Source organism: Diachasmimorpha longicaudata, chromosome 8 (assembly GCF_034640455.1).
Source record: "Diachasmimorpha longicaudata isolate KC_UGA_2023 chromosome 8, iyDiaLong2, whole genome shotgun sequence".
NCBI classification, from domain to species: Eukaryota; Metazoa; Arthropoda; class Insecta; order Hymenoptera; family Braconidae; genus Diachasmimorpha; species Diachasmimorpha longicaudata.
The window spans coordinates 7,633,409-7,656,205 of NC_087232.1; the positions used below are offsets into that span (position 1 = coordinate 7,633,409).

Genomic DNA, 22,797 nt, shown 5'->3' on the forward strand with positions numbered 1-22,797 from the left:
ATCGGGGCCCTTTTTGCTCTAAGAGGCCCAGGAGCCGAAAAAAACGCGAAAAACGAAAAAATGGTTTTTCTATTCCAAATGAAGTACTATTTCACCCCACCCGTTACAAAAGTACTTACTTCCCGTCCCGGGTTCCAAAATTCTCACTCTCCCATTCCCCTGAAATTTGCATTTTATGGGGCTGTAAAATATTGCGATATTTTCCTCAGCAATAAATCATGATTAGTAATAACGGATTGCATAACGCGTCGGAGAGAATAATAATTCAATAATTTATCCCAATCATCTGTTGCCTAGGTTTTACCCCTTAATTAGTAAATTACACACAGCCAACTCCTCCATCCCTTCAATAAAAGCCCTACCTGGATAACAAACTACAATAAACGTCCACAACTCTGCGCAGAATTTCGATCGCGCAAGCTCCGCGCAGCATCACCCGGTTGATCCTTTCAGGAGGCCTCAGTACCACTGCTCCCGTAGACGTGACAGTGTCCAGTGGGTCCAGATAAGCCCACCGAAAATTCTCCGAAAATAAGACTTAAAAGTATAAACATCCCGATCGAATGGAGTAATTAACCCAAAAATAATCATGACTAACTGAACCGTCGATATTTTTTTATCAACCGGTCACTGACGATCATTCAATTTTGGGATGGCAGATCATGACAACATGTACGACGACGAGGTGAGTTTGACATGACATTTCCCCTCATCATTCGATAATTCCTCATCGCAATATAAATAATGAATTTAATTTAATGAATAATTAATTTCCAATTTTTAGTTTCTAATATTCGTTCAGAATGTACTCGCGAGACTGAATGAATTAATGTTTATCCCTCTGGGATTGTTCCGCATGAATCAATTAATATATTGCATGCAAAACTCACGTCCCTGTTGAGAACATTTCACCGGAGTGTCCCCCGGGGACCACTAAATTTAATAATTAATGAGTATTAATTTATTTCTGTATAATAGTGGTGGGAGAAAATTTTTTCCGCTCGATTTTCCACATGTCAAGATGACGGATAACTGATCGTGACGATCAATCGATGAAGCCCGTGGCAGTCCCGATAAAAATGTATTTATTCGCGGTGGATGTGGAGAAAACAGAGTGGGGAAAAATAACCCTCCTTCCACCCTCCACCTCTTCATTTCTATCGATTCATGCCGAGCAGCAGCTGACTATGCCACTGGGCTCTCGTGCTCTCTCCCTCTCTCCCTCTCACCGTAAAGAGCACAAATTTTCCTTTATGCATTATGAATTTTCCCAGTCTCTCTTGTTAATCATTCAAACGAGAGCGAAACTGAGAGCTTTTGTTATTCGAAAGTCTTTGGGTTTCCGCGGACGGGGTAGGGGGTTGAAGATGATGGGAGCTTTTCGAGATGTGTTATCAATGCTAACAAATCGTTGGGGGAGTTGAGTTGTCGTCCCAGACTTGATAACTCGGAGTAATGAGAAACAAATCGGAAAAATACGGGAGAACATTTTTCATCTGAATTTGTGGGGATATATATGCAGAAGGGGGTGGAATTGAGGGTGGGGAGCGGTGTCATTAGAAAGCTGAGCGATTTTCAGACGGAATTGAGATAAAGTCATCTGACCCGTTCCAGGAATTTCGGAGATATCGCGGGGTAATGAGAGGGTACGGAAAGGAGCGGTTTACGCACGAGAGGAATCGTGACTGGACCTTTCCTGCCCTTAGTACCGTCATTAAAAAGAAATTACGCTTTTCCCACGCGTCATCAAACGTTTTTATCCCTGTTATATGACAGCCCAGGCAGTTGTCAATCTCCCGAAATTTTTACGTTAATTATTTTTGAATAAATTAATTAATTGAAAGGATATGGAGCTGCCGTCGATAGCAGGGAATTCCGAGTATTGCAAGGGTAGTATGGACTCAATAACAGATGAGATGGGGTAATTTTATCTTTCTTGATGGAGAAATCCAGGAAAAAATGATTGGAAGCTGACGAGAAGCTGTCAGTGGATAAAATAAACCACCAGGGGCATCCACTAGGCACCCAGGGATCAAATGAGGCGCTACAGGAGGTCGAGCTATTTCCAACATTCGTGTATTATTATCCCCTGATGTGCCTGCTGCCGTGTGACCTTTAAAAAAAGTATAATCGTTCCATCACAACCCCTGGGATCCTTCTAATTATTTTCTTTCTTCTCGATCGGGGTATTTGCGCATGTCGTGTAATCAATGGCCGATACTTTATCGGAGAGACTGAAGGGTTTATCCTACTCGTATCCTCTACTCGTTCCCAATTAGGGGAGGTTTAATTCCGGAACTTCCGGGAGAATTTCTCCGTGTAATTACTCGGTGGAAATTAATCATTTCGACTCGAGCGGGGATTCGTAAGAGGCCATGATGGGATTTCATTTGGGGGTAACTTAATCGAAAGGAGAGGGCGAAATTATATGGGATTTTTTCTTGGAGCGGAAAAATAGATCGCAGGGTTCATAACAATTTTTGAATCAGAAGTTTTTCGTAAAATTGTACTTCTTGGGGAAAAATAACCGGAATAAATGAGAGATTTTTCTCAAGGTCTTTGCGTTTCTTCCATCCCCGTATAAAATCCCCGGGAAATAATTTCTCCCAGCGGATTATGTTGATAGTTCCATAATTTTGACGGGCTATTTATCTCCGCGTGAATAACTGACATTGATCGCTTACTTTATTATTCAACAATTGCACTGGACGAGACTTTTCCGGCATCAGCTCGTGCAATAGTACTCACATGATGTTTATTTACTCCGACAGTTTTAGATCGTTTCGGGGGCTCTGAATGGCCGAATCCAGTCGTTAAACTGGAAGGAGAAAATTCAGTGATAGTCAGACTGGCAGAGTACACAATAACGGTTTAATTGATTCGCTTCAATAGCCCATCAACGAACACCTGTAGATTCCGCCGTCAAATATTTGAGTTATCCATAAAAGAAATACTGTTAAAGAACGTTAATATTTCTCTTGGGCCTCGCTCATCCGTGACGAATCAAATTCACCATTTTTTCTCCATTAATCACTTTAACGAGTGTAGGAGAGAAAAAGTTCCCAACCTGCGTTGCGGATCTCCCCGCTACCCCACAGAGTACAGCTGTTGACATACCCCGTCAACCCCCTGATTAACGAGATAATTCAGCATTTCCTGAAATCTGGAAAAAAGGGCTTATCATCACTTGATTGATGCCTCTCCTCGTGACGCAGATCCCGCGCCCTTATTTTTGGGTACAATACCTCCACGACCCTCTCGGATCGTTATAACTTCCTACATCACGTACAGATTCATCTTTCCTCCAGAGGTACTTACCAAAAAAGAGGGGAATAACACGTTCATTGATTTTTTCCCGAAGGTCAAAACCGCCTGAATTGCGTGCACTAAAATTTTGTTGACAGAAGATGTTATCTAATGGGAAAACAGTTTTTTTATTTCAATAGAACTTTCTGGGGACAACGCTTGACCCTCTAATCGCCATCCTCGCCCTCTCTGCCCTTTGTTACTCACTGGAAGGGATTTTTTTCTTTTCGTTTCAAGTAGGAGCCTCCCCTCCTTCAAAACTATTCCCTCCAAATTTTTGAGGTATCATAAATTGTTCTAGCGATATAAATCTTGGTAGATTTTATTCACTGTGAATGTCATCATGATATTTGGGACCCTTTACATGACCTCCTCATGCTCCTCACCAACCCTTAAGGTCAGGTTCCTTTGTCTGCGAGTTCACACTCTCGAAAACGTCTTTTGTTTCGCCCTCAGGAGCTGGTGTCCACAAATCCCAATCAAAGAAACTGGCGGGGCATTCTCATAGCCCTTCTCGTTATCATCGCAGTTCTAGCACTCATTGTTACTTCGGTGGCCTTGTTAACACCCCCCGACGAAGGACCTCGTGTACGCGGCACTCGTCTGAGGCTTACCGATGTGAGTGGCCCCCATTGGCCGGACAAATGCCAATAATTCCCCTCCCCCATTATCCCGATGCATTATTTATTGTTCAATTATGAATAGGTGTTGTCGGGTGAATTATCGCCGCCAGCGTTCAACGGGACTTGGGTGAGTGGCCGTCACATATGCTACCGGGATCCCTGGGGTGGCATATCACTGCTTGATGCATCAGATCCAAATGTCACGTCGCAGAGTCTCATGTCTAACGAGACCTTCGTGAGTATCTCCCTTATCAATTTAACGTGAGTGGACCCGGGGGATAAATTCACATATGTCTTTTCAGCGGACCCTCAATCCTGCGTCCTTCACACTCTCACCGGATCATCGGTACCTTCTGCTCGTCCAGAATGTCAAGAAATTGTTCAAGTACTCATTTCTCGCTCAGTACGTCATCTACGACGTCAACACTAGGTAACTTTTTGTATCTGTCCCGTTGAATGTTCCAGGAAAAAAGCTCTTAATAAAAACTCCGCTAGCTCCCCTAGATCTCCAGATAGCCCCGACAATTTTTCCACTGAGTCATTAATCATTTTTATCAATAATTTGTGTGTAACTGAACTTGTCGGGATCAGAGAGACGATAAAAGTCACGCCGAACCCAGTGAAATCCCTCCACCCCTATCTACTCCACGTGCAGTGGACCCCACGTGGTCATGGACTGGTGATGGTAGACGACTACGATATTTACTACAAAACAAGTCCAACTTCCTCATCGGAATTTCGTATAACTGATACTGCTGTGCCTGGTGTCCACTCCAATGGTTTTCCGGACTGGTTGTACGAAGGTTTGGAACACGTCCAACAATGAATTAACAATTCTCTGTTCCTCATACTTGAGTTGTTTCATTGTTTCATATTTCAGAGGAAATTTTACGAAGCTCGCAGGCAATCTGGATGTCCAAGGACGGACACATGATGCTTTATGCATCATTTAATGACTCTCTCGTCGAGCAAATGCACATGTCGTGGTTCGGTGAGGAGAGTAAATCCCTCTATCCTGAGGTGTGGTCCCTCAGGTACCCAAAGCCGGGCACAGCCAATCCTATCGTTAAGCTTTTGATAGCTGATCTGGCGGATCCAAAAAATGTCAATACCAAAGTTGTGAGACCACCGCCGGTCATAGAAAACACGTGAGTGAAAAGGAGATGAAACATCACGATCTTCTTAATTTTAATAATTTGCTCAGCGTTCATGATCGAACGGTGGATTTTTTTTTTCAGAGAACACTATTTCACGACAGCCTCGTGGATATCCCTGACTGAGATCTGCATAACGTGGTTGACACGCTCCCAGAATTTATCAGTGATAACCGTGTGCAAAAGTCCCCTCTGGCACTGTCAGGAAATTCAACGAGTGAGTGAATCACACGGCTGGGTCGACACACCCCCGGATCCACCGTTCTTCTCGTCAAACAGTAGCAGCTACATTACCATAGCTCCAGTTCGTGATGGACCGGCTGGCTTCTTCAAGCACATTGTCTGGGTCAATGTCCTTAAGAAACAGGTGGTACCTCTGACACATGGACGATGGGAGGTGGCCAAGATACTCGCTTGGGATCAGTTTAACAATACTATGTGAGTTTAATACATTTATTGATTGACAAAAAATTTTATATGCATTCAATAATTTTTTTATTGAAAAAAAAAATTCCGCAATTTATTTGCTTGTCAAAATTTCCTGTAGACTATAATTTATTGTTTATTGAAGCTGTTTCGTATTAGCCCCATTACCTCCCCCGAATTTTCTTTTTAGAAACCAAAATTTCCATTATTCAAATCCCCGGAGATTCATTAGAAACCCCCCATGAATCCCTTGATTAAATTGTCCAGCTACTTCATCGGCATTCCTCCCTCAAAACCGGGTCAGCGTCACCTCTACCGAGTGAGTTCGATCCTCCCCGAGGTGGGTTCAGCCTTGCATCCAGCAGTCTGCATTACTTGTGCTGCCCCAGTCATCCCCGTGAACCAAACATCCCCAGATATTGAGGATCGCTCGAGCCAGTCCCCGATGCACTCCACAATAAAGGACACCGGGGACTGGCACTCTCAGCTCGAAGCCCAGGAGGATGCCGTCCAGCAGGAGGAGCCCCCCCAGAGCACCCCCGAGAGGAGAAAACCCGACAAATCGAGGAAAGAGTCACGTAAGTCATTATTCATTATTGAATATTCATTGCCTCCTATTTCTTCTCGATAGACTATATTCGCTTGTCACCTGTCCTCTCTATATTTACCACACACATACACACATACACCAGTAACAATAATATCAGTAAAGTCATTTGTGTCACAAACTATCACTCGATGACAATTAATCATTCAAATTGGGAGGCACTCTGGCATCGGGGGGAGCAATAGGAAGGTGTTGACAGTATTGACAAGTTAGATGGGTAGATGAATTGTATTTTCGAATGTGTTTAATTACCCACGATCAGCAAAAGTACAGAATTAGGCTTGTAGATGTTTAATTACACTAAAAAATTTCATCTCAAATTACATTTGAGTGATGGTAACTTACGATGACGATTCCTGAAACCACTTTTTGAGGAATATCTCGAAAACCAGAGAAGATGGCAAAATTTTTATTATAACCTTTTCTGTGGAGCGAATTGAGAACTACAACTAATGTCATTACAGAAATTTGACTATCTGTCCTAGATTTGGAGATATTGCTGAAAAACTCAACTGAGAGATAAGTCAATTTATCTCGTTTTACCACTTTGCTACTGAAATGTAATTTACGTTAAATTGTTTGTACGGAAAAAAAATTGCTACAATTTTTTTGGTCAAGAAGATGCTCACGTGTGACTGTTCCGCAAAAGAGTCATTACATTTTTGCGACCTTTGAAAGGAATACGATGAATCTGTTTCATATCCGAGACTTATACACGCGGACATCTTCGGAGAAAATGACCTCACTGTTGAAAAGAAAAAAAAAATTAGAACACGTCCTTATTATTGCTAAGATTTCTCGGCAGCTGGCATTGTTGGAACTCCGGGTGTGCGTTAATGAGTGCTGATGAACAATGATGGAACTGTGGAAATCTACAATTCATTCAGGTAGAGACGGTACAATAAAATAAAACAAAAGCTTAACTGTTAGTTCAGAAACTAAAGCAATAAAGTTTCGGGATATTTTTTATCGGAAGTAACGACAATGATGTGTTACAGCGTGTATGTGTGTATGACTGTTGATCGTCATAATTGTAATGGGGGATGTGCTTTAGATGTAAAAAATTTATGTCATTTTTTATTCGATATCGCAGTGCTTGTGAAATTCAATGAGACACCCTAGACAGAAACCCATGAGAATACAGAAGACCATTGATTCCATTGATTTCATCTCTCCCATGCATGATGTATTCTCAACTGCCTCTTCACTCTATTCTCTTCATCTCTTTCAGATACATTATCTATTCTATTTCTACTCACGCAGATGCGAGAATAATAACGCATTTATCGGAGACGATCTGTCGCGTGACTCGAATCGCTGGAAAAAAAATGAATAAAACAGAGTTATCGGATGGAAAGGGGGCTTTGCGCGGTCGCTTATTGATCCACAAAATGGAAAAAAATAAGTGGATAATTGTTTTTTTTGTATGTGGGTATAGTTAATGTTGCTGAAAAATCAACAATATGCTTCCGAATGGAACCTCTACTTTTGACATTTTTATTTTATCACATTGTATCTAATTCATCAACATTCTATAAAAATAAATAATAATATAATAGATCATCTCAAAATTGCACATTTAGTTTTTTTAAATTACACTTCGTTGCTCGGACATAAAAATTAGGAAATATATTTTTGAACAATGAAGCTACCATTCGGAAGCGAAAATATTAGAGGGTCGAAAAATTCATAATGCGAGTTTATGTGCTCGATGTTTTCATGTTGACAATTGGCATGAAGGGATAATTATATTCGGTCAGTGTTTATTGATGTGAGAAAAATGATAATTTTTTTGGAAATCAATTCTTCGGTAGAGCTGGGTAAGAAGGTCTGGATAATCGATTATTTATCCACTTCTTGCTATATTCGATACAGAAATTAAAAGACCTGGTGAAAAAAAATCTGTAATTCGAGGAACACTTGGCGAAGTGTATCGAGGCCCGGGTGAACAAGAAATTCTGAAGAAAAAATTATTTCTCAAAAATGAAGAAATTTTTTTCAGCCATTTGGCAGAATTTCGTGCTCTCTCGACTGAGACTTTACAGCAAAAAGTTTTCCTCACATTTCAGTATTTTTTCCCCCCCAAAAACCCTCAAAATGCTGCTCATTGCCAATCGGCGGGACAACGCGTGAATTAATGTTTCAATGTCAACATGCAATAAAAAAAATTGACATGAATATTTTACTGTGATAATCGGGATTTCTAGGAGTCCTCGAGACGTGTCAGTACTACAGCGCAAGTTTTTCCTCTGGATACGAGTATTTCGTTCTAGAGTGTCTGGGTCCGGGGATTCCCACAGTTTCCCTTTACAAAACTGGAAAACCTCAGCCGCACTTCATCGCTGTTCTCCAGAATAATACGGCTCTTCGGGTGCGTATAAACGCGAACGGAAAAGGGAGAATGTTCTGCTGTGTTCTTCATTTCAGGAGAGAATTTCGAAAATTGCCCTACCGCAGATTAAAACGTTTCCGGTACAGATCAGCGGGGGATACAATGCACAAGTGAGACTTCATTTGCCACCAGGATTGAGGGAGGATGAAATCACCCAGTATCCCATGGTTGTTCAAGTGTAAGGATCAATGGAAAAAATAAAACTATCCAATTTTCCGAAACTGATGCAATTTTTAAAAAATCTCGATAAGAATTTTAAATCAACTTCACTTTTGTTAATATTCTGCTCAGTTACGGAGGTCCTGGAACTCAATTGGTAACAGACATGTTCAAAATCGACTGGAACACATACCTAGCCAGCAGAAAGAATGTCATTGTCGCCCAAATTGACGGAAGGGGCAGTGGTGGACAGGGGTACAAGCTCCTTCACGAGGTTTATTATAGACTGGGAACTGTCGAAGTCGCCGATCAGCTGGAAGTGACCGAGTAAACGCACTCAAGTCTTTATCACTTTCATTAAGAACGCCATCAGCATTTATTTCCTCGCGATTTATTTCAGATATCTGCGAGATTCACTTCACTTTGTGGACAAGAAGAGAGTCGCCGTGTGGGGATGGAGCTACGGAGGCTTCGTCGCCGCCCTCGCACTCGCTGAACCTGAACAGGATGTGTTCCAGTGCGGAATCAGTGTGGCACCTATTGTTTCTTGGAAGCTGTATGGTAAATATTAAATTGGTGACATGGGTGAGATAATGACCAATTTGAAATGTGTAAAGTCGACTTTCCTTATGAATTTTCAAATTGCTCTGGTTTTTCAGATTCCGCTTATGCAGAAAGGTACATGGGTCTGCCCAATGTCACCTCGAATTACAAAGGATACTTGGAGTCCGATGTCTACACAAAAATTGAGTATTTACGACATAAGATGTTTTACCTAGTTCAGGGGACTGCTGATAACAACGTACAGTTCCAGCAGTCGATGGCACTGGCTCGTCACCTCACTAAGAAGGGCATTCTCTTCAGACAACAGGTAAAATTAATTTTATGCGATGTCGAGTGAAGCTATGAAAAATTATAAATATACACACAGCAATTTTTCAAAAATCCCTGGCGTCCAACCCGATCTACAATCGCCCACTCCCTGATTTCAGGTGTATCCGGACGTCAGCCACAGTCTAGCCGGTGTCACTGGGCACTTGTATCTCTCAATGGCCCAATTTCTCGACGATTGTTTCATGAAACAAGTACCTGTTGATTCAAAATCCGGTTTGAGCAGTGGTGGAGCTGATATCTAGCACCTCTCAGCCGACTTTATTTCATTCAAATTGTGAAGAACTTTATTAGAGACACATAGTATTACATTTTTGGTGATAAAAAAAAAACTCCTAAATTAGATCTGAAGTCAAACACGAGGAAGTGAAAATTCTAGTCACAGCCAAATACAAAATTACAAATAATAGGGGTGAGTGATGATAAATAATGAATAATACAATCTAAACATCTCCAAATTGTGTTCCGTTCAATAGAGTATATTTACTGAAGAGTGAAGGATATAGTAACGTATCACAATTTTTTGAATCAAACTCACAATCTCTAGGTGAATATTAATCTCCTTTCTTCATTAGATCGTGCAGAATTTGTCAGTGAAAATGAATGACAGATGATTCAGTAATATTATTATATTGTATTTCAAATATGTTTTACATTTTATTGATTATTGTAATGATCTGCACAGCCCTGGGAGTCTCACTAATGTCGATGAAAGAGAAACAAGTTTCATGTATATTTATCGTGTATATACGGCAATTAATTGCGTTGATAAAATGCTGGTGATTTATTTTTTCAATATTAATTAGTGAGACTTTCGGGACTCGATTTATGATAACACAAAGTCTTCTAAAACCTGCAACGGACAACATAAAATATCGTGAGAACTGAAAACACTCAATAATTGTAATAATTGGAGTAATCAAAAGGTGAAAAAAAAAATGTTGATAACTATTAATTCATTATAATTCACGTCTTTTAAATATTCTAAGGGAATAATGAGTCATTAAAAAGTAATTAAATCTACAACAACCGTGTTTATCTGGCACATGAATTCGTAATAAATGTAAGTAAGCCTAGGTTTATAATTTGTTTTATCAATCCAGGTTACATGTCAGACTTGATGAATTTTTTATTTGAGCATCTACCGAGGTGCAGCAGCATATGATTTTTGAGATTAGTCGGCTTACTGAAGCCGCGGCTGCAGATATGACACCTGAATGGCCACAGTCCGTTGTGCACGTACATGTGGCTCTTGAGATCGCCCGGTGTTGGAAATGATTTCGAACATTGGGAACACTTGTGCGGTTTTTCCTATGAATTACGGGAAATTTTATTCATTTTATATTTGACTATCATCTACAATTTATTTACTGATTTTTTTTTCACAAAATTTGTCCCAAGTCAACAACTTTTAATTGGCCATCATACGGAGGGCCTTCAGCTGAATCTAAAAATAATGGCGCAAAAATATCACAGTACCGCTTGAACATATGTCTATCATTTAACAAAAAGAGAAGAGATGACATTTTTTTGGAACTTATTTTTCTTGCAAAACAAAAAAATTATTTTCTCAGTATAATCCTCCCCTTAGGATTCATCAAGAGTATTCCTGAGAGGTACATCGATGACTTGGCAAGTCCCAGAATGACGGTGTATAACTCGTTATCTCGAAGATGAATAAATTCGATTCAATTAACACGGCCACAATTCAATTGAGTATTTTCATTCGGGCCTTCTCATATTCTCGAAAAAAAAAAATTTTCAAGTCATCACATGATCCCTTAAAATCGCTCCACCACCTCCCGCTATCATTGTTCACACAGGAATTCCCGAAGACAAATTAATACCTCTGGCACGAGAAGAAAAAAGCTCGTGTAATGATTTTCGTTCTCGATGAAAGAAAAAATAAAATAAACCGGCTGCAGTAAAAACGTCATCGATTAAACGTGAGTCTGTTAATTCGTTTAAATTTATCGGGCGTTAAAATGACTTTGTGCCTTATATACACCGATGGCTCGTTTCAAGTAGCAAAACGTTAAACCGGTGTCGACAAAGAGAGGGCGAAGGAGACCACAAAAAGGAGGAAAAAAGCCGACAGAATAAGGCGAGAAGAGGAGGCCAAGACTCGATCACTAGAAAAAGATCGCTGTAACGAGGGGTAAAACGCAAGCCACGGAAAGGGATGAGGGGGGAAAGGGGGATGGGTTTAACACACGCGCGAGGCACGCACAAGTTAAACCCGATGTTATAGTTGTGTATAGCTTGAAAAAGGGAATCGGTTTGAAACAGCCCGAGGATACATATACGCTCTCTGTCTCTCTAATTGGATTGCATTCCAAGCGGTAGCAAGTAATGGGCCAATTACAGTAGCTGATGGCAGCGCCAGCCTATATGGTATATACCCATCCCCAATACCCTCTTTTGCCCCTTCCTCGTTACTCAAAAACATACCAGATATCATTACACCGAGGGATTACAGAAACTCTATCTGTATATACTGTTTCCGTTCCGATTAATACCAACTGCAGTCCGCGAGAATTGTTTATTGAAAAAAATATATAAACGTTGGGGGGTAACTCGAGGTCTACTGGGCTTACACGGACTGGAAATAACACATTTTCAATGAGAGGATTAACATCTCATTTATATTTTAAGCAACGGATGAATTATTTTGCGAACTAATCATTATTTTCGACAGAGAAAATACACATTTTCTTGAGAATATATGAGAAAATCTAATTTCATCAATGAAAAAATCAAGACCGCCCGTAATAATAATTTTATCGGAGGAAATCCGTTGTGCCCCAGTCTGGTATTTTGTTTAACGAGTTGTTCTCCCCGGATGGAAGCATGCGTTGAATATTTTAATGGATCAAGATATCACGCTTACCTTTATGTGAGTCATCCGATGATAGTAAAGATTGGAGGATGCTGTAAATTTTTTGCCACACACGAGACACTGATGTGGCTTTTCACCGCTGTGTATGCGTTTGTGTGTGTTGAGTGAGCTCGACGTAGAGAAGCCCTTGTTGCAGACCATACAAACGTGTGGTTTTTCACCTGAAGTAGGTGCGGATGAACAGTGCAAAAACATGTTGAAAGTATTTTTGCTGTTCGTGTTACAATTGAGTTATTTTAAAAACAAGATGATTTTTTTCCTGCAATTACCTGTGTGAGTTCTCATATGACGCTTGAGTAACGACGGCCTATCGAATGACTTGCCACAGACTTCGCAGGGAAGGAGCACACGTTCACCTCGTTTAATTGTCGTTAAGATACTGCAGTCTAAGTGATCGCTGACTAGGGACAGGGTTGAGGATGACGATTCCTCGGATGTTGACTCGTACTCATCGACTTCGTAGTAAGTTGACGATAGCGATGACGATTGGTGTGATAACAGGGTCTTTGAGAGATCAAGGGGGGACTCTGCAAAGCCAATTGTCTTCGGTGATCCGGGATTTTTTTTCATTAGGGAATTTACGGCAAAAGATTTTATTTTTTCGGTAAAAAAATTGTAATTTTGACCAAAAGGATATCACTACTGACACAACTGTATCATACGACAGTTTATTTAGCTATCGCCCCTCAACTCCAATAGTTCAGATTTATAACTCGTTATCGTGGAGATGAATTAATTCGAGTCAATTAACAAGGGCACAATTCAATTGGCCAGTTATTTTTATTCAATTTGAGAACACTGATTTAAAGTGACGCGAGTCCGCTCATTGGCTTATAAGGACCGTCGAGATAAGAATTGTATTCGATAGGTTTATTCTTTGCCGGTATTCTCCCTTTGCCATACACCGGCAATCGTGGTGCAATCGTCCGGCCACGGGTGTATAAAAGAGATTTAAAAAAAAGGGGCTCGAGGTAAAGTATCAAAGAAGACGAAGAAGAACAGGGATAAAAAGGTAAAACTGCCTACAAATCTGAAATGCAAATACTCGCTTCGGCCGGGAGAATATTCTTTTTTCGTTTCGTCCTTACAGATTACAAGTCCTTGCCGCTTGTGATTCAAATTGTGTAGAACGAAGGGTGGACGATTTAAAGGACAGTACAATGGATGGGTTGAGCGCATAGACGGGCCTTAGTTGCGAAATGTCCAGGGCAGCGGACATTCTTTTTTCCCCCTTGATTTTTGGACGAATGCTCACGGGGAAAAAAAAATGAAGAGCATGAATTATGAAGCTTTTAAAGGCCGAGAGACGATAGAGAGTGAGATGCAATCGCTCTGAGATAGTGGTATCATCCTGACATTTGCATATGACTGGGATAGCAGGTACAAAATAACTCACCAGCGAGAATTGAGTCGATGGTGCACCTGTAGATTGCTGAACGTGAACAGACGTCACGCGATATGAAGACAAGATCCTCGTGGGATGCTGGAAGAAACCAGGCGACGAGCTCAGAGTCTGGCTGGACATCCTTGATTACTTCGAATATCGGCTCACCTGATGCATTGAGAGGCGTTGAAAATATTTATTCAATCGATTTGCGCAATCGAGGGCTCATTTTTACTGAATAATTAATGGAACCATTGATTGTTTTGAGGTAAGTCCTTAATCAAATCAATAATTATTATTTATGAGGCCAAATGTTATTTGGAAAAAGGAAATTAATCACCTTTGACTTTGGTACCAATGAGATTCACGTGATCACTGTACCCCTGTACAATCCTGAGAAATCTTATCCAATTACACTTGCGATGATTGAGATTGTAATTTGAAAATGAGACTTCATCGTAACAGCCGTACTCCCGTCTTATCTGAAATTTCATCGTAAGTGCACGTGAGTGGAGTTGTATTGAGACTTAGGGGATAACAGAAGCCCAAGGAACAAAATCCTATGACCAAATAAGGAATTAAAAATTAAATGGCCCACTACAAATTAATGCTTAATAATTTGAAAAAACGGGGCATTCTGCCCTCACTATAAATACTCACATCGTTATCATCGAGAAGGGAGTACAGATCGATCTTATCGAACCTGATAGACCCCTGGAATGGATAGATAAGCGTGCCACTGGGTATGAAGACGTTGGACCACACGGATATTCTGACATCCGCGATGTTGTTATCATTTTTGAAAATTCCCAAGTCCCTCTTGCAGTCGCTGGCGAGGGCCAGTGAGAATTCTTTTGGTATCAGCACACAGGTCTCCATCCTCCGAATGGTCCGCACGTCTCAATCACCATCGAGTTCTTCAGATTTTCGATTGAAGGGTGTTAACGTTATACTGAATAATTTTTACCAAGACAATCGGCAACACGAGACCCAGAGGATTCCGAGTATCGAGTCACAAGAGGGGTTGAAAATCGCTCGTAATCTCGGCGCTGCGGAGCCGATGGTGCAAGGTGCAAGGCCCTTGGCTGACTGGGTATGGGATTAACCGACTGATCTTGACCTTGCGACGGTTTTATAGCAAGCAAGCATTTGCTACCGAATGGGTAGCTCAAAGCTGCCCCTCCTGTTCAGCCAAAGAAGCTCCACCTCTCGAACGAAAACCCACACATATTCTCCCCACCAAGTCCCATAATCCATGAAGGCACAAGGAAGCCGTTTTTCCCGAGTTTTATACATATATATTTTTTTTTTCATCCCCCATCCTGCCTCATCCCAAGGTGCCCCCACGTGGGCGACTCAGAGGCACCTGTCGAGTCATTTCATCTCCCTTCCACTCCTGCCAATTGCCATAGAACCTGTCTGAGAAACACGTTTTATTTCTCTCATCCTCTCTTTCTCCGTTTTATCCTCTTTCTTATTCTTTTGGTACGAAAACGATCGCCTGCCAACCTGCCTTCCAACGAGCGCAACTACATACGAGGCCAGATTGCACTCCCCTTTCATCCTCGGTCACCATCCACAACTGCTCGCTATTCACCAATGTAACATCCTCCTCTTCCTTCTCCGATCGTTTCGCAAACTCGTCGCGGCTTTTATTCCACCATATTTTCCATATTTTCCCCGTTTGAGTGGTCACTGGGGTTTTAAGGCCCTCGTGAAGAGGGACATTTGTATGCGTTTTGAAAGGGGATAGGCGATGGCTGGGGGATACCAGGGGATCGAACTACTTGGACATCGACAACTACTGGGTATCTGGTTTCAGGGGTTTTGCTTTTCATTTATTCACATTTTTCTTCAAGTCATGGAGATATCCCGGAGACTCTTTCTCCTTTAATTAGAGTCGGAAGTAACGCATTGCTATGTTTACTTAATTTTACTTGCCTCCTGGAATACGGTTGGAGATGCTATATAAGCGCAACTTTCCACTTGCCTGCCGATAACTTTTATTGATTTTTTTTCTGATGAGATAATTCATTTATCCACGATTAACGAATCTTCACACTCATTCAATTGACGAGAGTAACTTCTCCCTCTCGCCTCTCCCCCTCTCTGTATCGGAGAGCTTTTGAAACTGATCAAAAACCTTCTTCCGAGTTGAAATCTTCTCCCTTCCCTGACGAGTCCTGATCCTCTCCATGGGCTTCTGTCCCATCACTTTTGGAGACATCGCCCCTTCCAAACTCTTCTGAAACCTACCAACACCCAGTAAAATTCAGTTGTAAGATGACATTCAAATTATTTATTAGACACAAATGAATTTTTCATCCCTGCATTCACCTGAGGTATGCAATGGTCCCCGCAATTATGCACAACGTAATTACTAGAAAAATAATAATAGCACTAGCCGCGACGAAGTCCTCGTTTGGCATCCACCCAAAGATCGGTCTAGTCAATCTATCCTCCATCAGGTGTGTCTTCCAATTAGGCGGCCCAATGACATTAACAAATATCGCATTAGTCGTCCAATTGAAGCCCAAGTCGTCCTGCCTGACAAGGCAACGCCACATGCCCCGGTGGCTCTTGTTCAGGGCGGGTATTAGATCGACATTGACGGAGATCGGCTGAGTTGTTCCATAATCCTTCCACAAATCGTTATTAATACTCCAAGATACTTTAAGATCATTGTACAAGTAGCCAATAATAACGCAGTGACAGACAGCAGTCATGGGTAGAGTCTCCCGGAGTGTCACGATGCTCCTGACAGGTAGCACAGCTAGACTCACCAGTTTGAGAATCATATGTGTCTCATCAACTCGATGGAGAGTTATCGTGTAGACGCCAGAGTCATTCACCTCACTCCGTTTTATCACTGGGGGGAAATGGATAAATATCCAGTGAATTAATGAACTGAGATTGTCGATGATGTTCTTCAGTCTCAACAAGTTTTTCAACTATAGTTAAATTATATTAATCTGATAAAATATTTCAACCGATTTTTAGTCGTCACTATTCTTCCATGGGCACAACCATATTAAAATATTTTTTACTAGAAATTAATTGAAACAAATATATATACTCGAAGAAGAAGTGTAAAATAAAATGGAGGAATGTAAAATTATCCGTTATCGATATGATGTTATTTGGAAAAAATGAAAAAATTTTCCCACAATTCAAAACCTAATCCACCATGAAATATGAGAACAAAAGCAACAAAATAAATTAATATAATTTAATATAATGATGGGCGCGGAACGGTTATTCGCTGGTTTATTACCTATATCGTGATCAACTAATTGGACTCTCTCTTCATCTGGCTTGAGAAATATACCATTATGGGACCAATTGATATCAGAATCGGGCGACTCCCGGGTAATAATCTCGATCACGTCGCTATCCGATGGAATTACGATGCTCTGGCCCTCTCTGACGATTATGGATGTGTGATTTCTGCGGCTTCTTCTTTTTATCAGATTCACCGTATCCTCCGTTATATCACCACATAATATGGTGTTACATTTGCCTGTCATTACACTTGGGCCCATACAGGGTTCCCCTTTAACGTTTGGCTCGGGATTATTGCAGCTGCGTTTCCTGGTACCTATTCCCCCGTTGCAACTCGCACTGCACGCCCACGGGCTCCATTCGGACCAGCCACCGTCTATTGGGTCTCCGTCGATGTCTTTACATTTTTTTCCCATTATATTATATTGAATTCGAAAGAAAGGGGTAAATGGCGCGGTAACACTACTGTTTAAGACAATTTTTACCCCTCGATGGAGGTCATGAGTACCGCAAAATCCTCCGAATTCACCCAATGGAGAAATTATATCGAACGTAGCGTGAAAATCCCACTGATGTAATTACAAAGTGTCTCAAATACCATTGGAAAGCGCGTATTTCTTCTATTCTTACCTGGGGGCAAGCAATTTGCTGTCCAAGTCGCCCATCCACCTTTATCAACTCCCAATGAGAAGAAATAGAACACGAGTGGATGTACGTGGACGTAATTAAATGTCAGGGTTTCATTCCAGTAAATGTCGATGGTCGAGTTGTACCATCTGCTCGGAAAATTCATCAGTATATATAACCGGTAATTGATTTAATTGGTAAATTAATCCAAGTGAGAAGAACGGAATTACATTATCGTGATGTTTGTCCATGTGTCCTTGGTGAATACCCGAGAGGGAGCTTTCTGTTTGTGGTATATCTGCACGTTTGGGTACGTGTTCTTGATGAAGAATATCCATTCCTCTAACTCGCCCAGAGTCACCGCGTAATACCTGATGAGAAATGAAAGTTGAACTCTTAAACACTTCATCCGAATTGTGAACGAGTGGAGGATCTCGAGTTGATAAAAAATGTCGCAATAAAATCAAGGAGAATTTCTTGTGGAGTTGGATAATTGTTAATTATCAAGAGTAATTATTCACGAGTACCCAGGAGTGGCCGGAAACAGCAGCAATGGAACCAAAACCACTCCCTCAGCTCTGATCATCAGTTGGATTCTCTGGGTGGAGGATTTTATCGGAATTATCCTCGTAAATCGTTCGGTTTCGGTATTCTCCACGAGACACCCTAGACCCGCCCGTCAAATCAGCTTTAAATCGATCGATTTCAGTACCAAAATTCGACTTACTCGATTCACACCCGAAGGAGACGCCAATCGTGTTCCCCAATTCACTGGCGTACGAATAGTAAACTGGGAGAAATGCCTGAGTTGGGTCCGGATCCTCCCAATCGAATAGAGCATTCGGCGACTCCTCGTAGAATATTTCGATTTTTCCTCGTGGAATTTTAATTATAAAACTACTCCATTTTCCGAGGTACAGTAAATGAGGAAGAGTCTTTTTCTTCACGAGTTCCATATCTAATGGATCGAACAGTCGGTCATTCGAAAATATCAATTATTATAGACACCTTTCTCGTAGCTGTAGAACAATTACTGTCAGGGCATTTTTACACAACATAATGTTCAACATTAAAAATTAAATAGATAAATATAAATAACAATCGAGTGGTGAATACCTCCCTCCTCTCCCTGTCGATACAACATCACCTTCTCGTTATCCATCGCCCCCAACTTCAAAATGTACCTCGACTTGAGTCCCTTATCAGCAGTGAAGGTGAATGTTATGGAATCTGGGTTGTCCGGCTCCCAGGCCTTCACGAGGAAGCGCAGGCCCTCGGAGCGATGCTCGGGGAAGAGGAAAAATTTGCGTTTTGACTCTTGGCCCCTTGCCAGCGAGATACACTCGTCCGATTCGTCGCAGTCGGGTACGTCGCACAAGTCCTGGGGGACTTCTGGGTCTGTTGTGTAGCACCAGGCCCCGGCCATATTTCGGGATGGATCGCGGCAGTAGTTGCTGGCGTTCCGGGCACTCTGCTCGGGGAAGAAGGACTCGTTGAAATGTTCACGGATTATTCCGGTGTTCGGTCTTCTTGGGTGTTGGTTCTTCTGACTGGGGGTCGTCTTCTCGGTTGATGGGGAGAGGTCATGAGGGGAGGTCGCCAGGGTTACCAGGACATTGTCCTCATCGTCAGCTTGGTGAGGCCGGTCTGAAGAGGTCTCCGTGGTAACCGGATTTTCAGTTGAGAGAGAAGTTTTTTTTGTTGAGGTGGATGGCTTTTCACTTGGAAGGTCATGCGGGTATTTCGGCATGGTTATCAGGACATTATCATCATCGTAGTTTTCATCTTCATCTATGGGATGTCGTTCTGTTGGTTTTTCGGTTGATGGTGGCTTCGTCCTTCCGAAAAATTGATCCGCTAATTTATCCATTTTCTCCAAGATGTCTTTCTTATCATGAGGAGTAGATGTCGATGTCGAAGAAGTTCTTTCTGTCGATGGGAATGACTTTTCTTCAGGATGATCGTGCGAGTAATTTGGCATGGTTATCAACACATTATCGTCATCGTAATCATCATCTTCATTAATAGAATGTCGGTCTGTTGGTTTTCCAGTCGATGATGACTTTGTATTTGTGAAAAAATCGTCCGCTAGTTTGTCCATCTTCTCCTCTTCCTCTTTATCCTGAAGACTCCATTTTGCAGTCGACGAAGTTGCCCCTTCTGTCGATGAGGATGATTTTTCCTGAGAATGATCATGCGCATATTTCGCCAGGGTTATCAAGGTATTATCTTCACCATAGTCATCCTCCCCATCAGTGTGCTGTTGCGCTGTCGTTTTTTCTGTCGCAGGTTTCGTCCTCCCATAAAACTCGTCCGCCAATTTATCCATCTTCTCCAAAACCTTCTCTTTCTCCTGCGAATCATCTCTCCTCGCTCTACACTTTTTCGAGTCATGATCGACCGTGACAAATCGATTATCGAGAACCTTCGCCCCGGCTTTATCGTAAGATAGAATGCTCTCGCCTGTCTTCGGTGTCTTCAATTTATCCACCAAAGATTGTCGTCCATTCGTCGAGGCGACAGTTGAGAGAGTCTCTTCTGGTATTGGTCTGCCCGCAGTTTTCACCAGCTGTCCCTCATCTTCATCGATCACCCAGGGTGCGCAGGTGCGACCTGATCGGGTGATGGACAGTGTTCCAATGTAGTCGTTGGCAGTCCCAGCAGTTCTGCATTCTGAGGATCTACAAGCGCGGACGGAGCAGTAGCTCTTCTCCAGTCCTGATGATGAATTTGTGTAGCAGTAGGGGCCTTTGGGATCATGTCCCGGGTTGCGACATTTATTGGCGGCCCTCAGGACTGACTCTTCGGGGAATAAATTGTTTTTCCTCTCCTCTTCCGGAACCTGAAAATTAATCAGAAGCTCTCAATGATTGAGATTTTGTTGTTCGTTCATGACTGGCGATGGATTTACGTCTGTCGAACTCCAGGGGTTGCAGGGGCGACCTTCTTCGCTGATCCACTGGGACCCTTGGTACAAATAATCTCGAGGGTTGGACAAACAATTGGGAGGGGACGGCTTCTCCACTGCATCCGCCTCTCCAGGTGTGCAGAACAACGCCCAATGGGCGATGGAATTGTCTGAACCGATGCTGAACCACCTCAGAGTACTGAAGACGTGCTCTTTGGCGTAGAGAATTTCTTCAGGTCCATAGTGCTTTTCGGAGAAGAGCCGCAGGTGAGGGCCAAAGCTGGAGAGAGTGAAGTGTTTCCACGTCCAAATGTCTAGGAGATTTGAGCTCGAGACTTCTTGCAGCTGTTGCTTGACGGATTTCGAAGTTTCTTGGTAGGTCAGCGTCACCAATTGACTGCTTTCGAATGTTATCTGACAGTGGGTGGAATGGGAAGTGATGATAATAAAAATAAAAACGAATACTTGACCTGTCTTAGCAGATCAGTTCACCAATCAATTAAATTTCATTTGAGACGTTAGGGAATAATTGTTAAATAAAAAAATTACGCACAACCGGTTCCATAAAATGTTACGGTGGATTTTTAAGAGGGGATAATGAGGAAATAATTTTCACCGTGAAGCAAGGGAAGACCTTCCCCGGACTCTCGTAGAGCTTCACCAGGACTTTCTTACTGGCGCGCACACGAAAATTAATATCATATGTTGTGTTACTTTGTTGGAGGGGCCAGACTCGAATGAAGTCTGTCCCATAAGTCGTGTGAATCTCGCACGATTGGAGACAGTTGTCCGTGCTCCACAAGACACCCGTTCCCATGAGCCCGTAATAAAAGAAACTGTTCTCGTGCAGGCCAGAGATGGTATTCTTCTTTCCATATTCGTCGAGGAATATGGGTTTCACGGAGCCCTGGAGGCTCACGGAAATGAAGCCACCGCCCCAGGTGATTGATAGTCCAGTCCAGTTCGAACTCAAGAGGATGTTGGGTGTGGGCTCAAGGTCATTGTCTCCCTGTTGGATTTTTCCGTGATTTTTCGCATTGGGAATTACTCTGGGGGTAACTTACGGTGAAGCCGGGGTGTCTTTGCCCGGAACCGGAATTGGATATCAAGAGTTCGGTTCCTGCTCGCCAATCCTCGGCAACAGTCTTTGCGGATGTGGGGATAGGGAGGAGGGTTAGCAGTAGTCGGGCTTCACCCTTGGAGAGAATTTATTGTCTTGACATTATGATTTTTAATTATTGACAATTTATTTGAGCTGAATGTATGCAAAAGGTGTATAAAATTTTGTAAAATTATGTACCACACCTGGAGTTCATCCCTCGGCTCCCACAACTTCACCCAGACGGTCATGTTCCCGGCAGTTGAGTTCATGGAAGTTATGGTTGAATACGTGGTGGCATTTCTAGTGTAAACCAGACAATCCCTGTCATCGCAGAATGGAATGTCGCAGTACTCCCTCTCAACGAGTTCATAATTCTCCTCCTCTACGTAGCACCAGGGACCCCCAGGATCGTCATCGGGATTTCTGCAGTAGTGCTTCGCCTTCCTCTTCGATGAATCCGGAAAGTCTCTGTTGGAGAATTTTTCAGTCTTCCCCTTGACTGTTTTGTGTCTCGTGTCCCACGATTTACACTTTTTCCCGGAGGAGCTGATCTCACGCCTGCCCCCGTACTCCGCTCCACCCCCGGTGACTCTACATTCTTCATAATTTTTTTAATCGTCAAGCGAAAATTAATTGAGAATTAGTGGAGGAAGGGGAAGGTACCTCCGAAGTTACAGAGAGGTATCCCACACTCGTCGTCAATCAGACTGGGTTCCATGGTGTAACACCAAGGGCCTTTTGGGTCTCCAGTTGGATTTCTACAGTAATTTTTTGCTAGACGCAGCGATCGCTCAGGGAAGTCGTCATCATTTATGTTCGGATCGACCTTTTGATGTGAGACATTTTTTTTCTTATTTTGTTTTCAGGTTTTCTCAAATTTTCGCAAAAAATGGGCATTTTTTTAAATTACGGGTTAAACGGGTAATTGATGAGTCCATTTTTTATACTTGCGTTGTGTATTTGTCCTTCTCCATGCCAGGATTGACACCTAATCCCTCCAGCAGTCTCATGAGCCTTCCCACGATACTCCATCCCAA

General features: G+C 42.2%; 3 protein-coding genes across 3 annotated transcripts; 1 reads left to right on the plus strand and 2 right to left on the minus strand.

Annotated features, from left to right (window-relative positions):
* Positions 1 to 474: 474 nt before the first annotated feature.
* Positions 475 to 10,643, plus strand: LOC135165658 (uncharacterized). Its single transcript, XM_064127157.1, has 14 exons — positions 475 to 685; positions 3,763 to 3,924; positions 4,012 to 4,164; positions 4,232 to 4,359; positions 4,521 to 4,732; positions 4,810 to 5,077; positions 5,168 to 5,521; positions 5,777 to 6,087; positions 8,324 to 8,487; positions 8,544 to 8,686; positions 8,800 to 8,994; positions 9,068 to 9,228; positions 9,327 to 9,538; positions 9,660 to 10,643. Exons 1-14 carry the CDS (start codon positions 653 to 655, stop codon positions 9,801 to 9,803), a joined length of 2,640 nt encoding a protein of 879 aa, XP_063983227.1. The 5' UTR covers positions 475 to 652; the 3' UTR covers positions 9,804 to 10,643.
* Positions 10,155 to 15,541, minus strand: LOC135165671 (zinc finger protein ZFP2-like). Its single transcript, XM_064127185.1, has 6 exons — positions 14,502 to 15,541; positions 14,182 to 14,323; positions 13,854 to 14,009; positions 12,727 to 12,984; positions 12,449 to 12,618; positions 10,155 to 10,869 (listed from the first exon to the last, which is right to left on the minus strand). Exons 1-6 carry the CDS (start codon positions 14,718 to 14,720, stop codon positions 10,663 to 10,665), a joined length of 1,152 nt encoding a protein of 383 aa, XP_063983255.1. The 5' UTR covers positions 14,721 to 15,541; the 3' UTR covers positions 10,155 to 10,662.
* LOC135165643 (uncharacterized) lies at positions 15,536 to 22,770 on the minus strand. The gene is made up of 14 exons (XM_064127120.1): positions 22,708 to 22,770; positions 22,424 to 22,586; positions 21,964 to 22,358; positions 21,719 to 21,854; positions 21,234 to 21,663; positions 20,662 to 21,103; positions 18,867 to 20,592; positions 18,478 to 18,708; positions 18,278 to 18,416; positions 17,981 to 18,121; positions 17,754 to 17,935; positions 17,116 to 17,520; positions 16,179 to 16,710; positions 15,536 to 16,093 (listed from the first exon to the last, which is right to left on the minus strand). Exons 1-14 carry the CDS (start codon positions 22,768 to 22,770, stop codon positions 15,904 to 15,906), a joined length of 5,175 nt encoding a protein of 1,724 aa, XP_063983190.1. The 3' UTR covers positions 15,536 to 15,903.
* Positions 22,771 to 22,797: the final 27 nt, after the last annotated feature.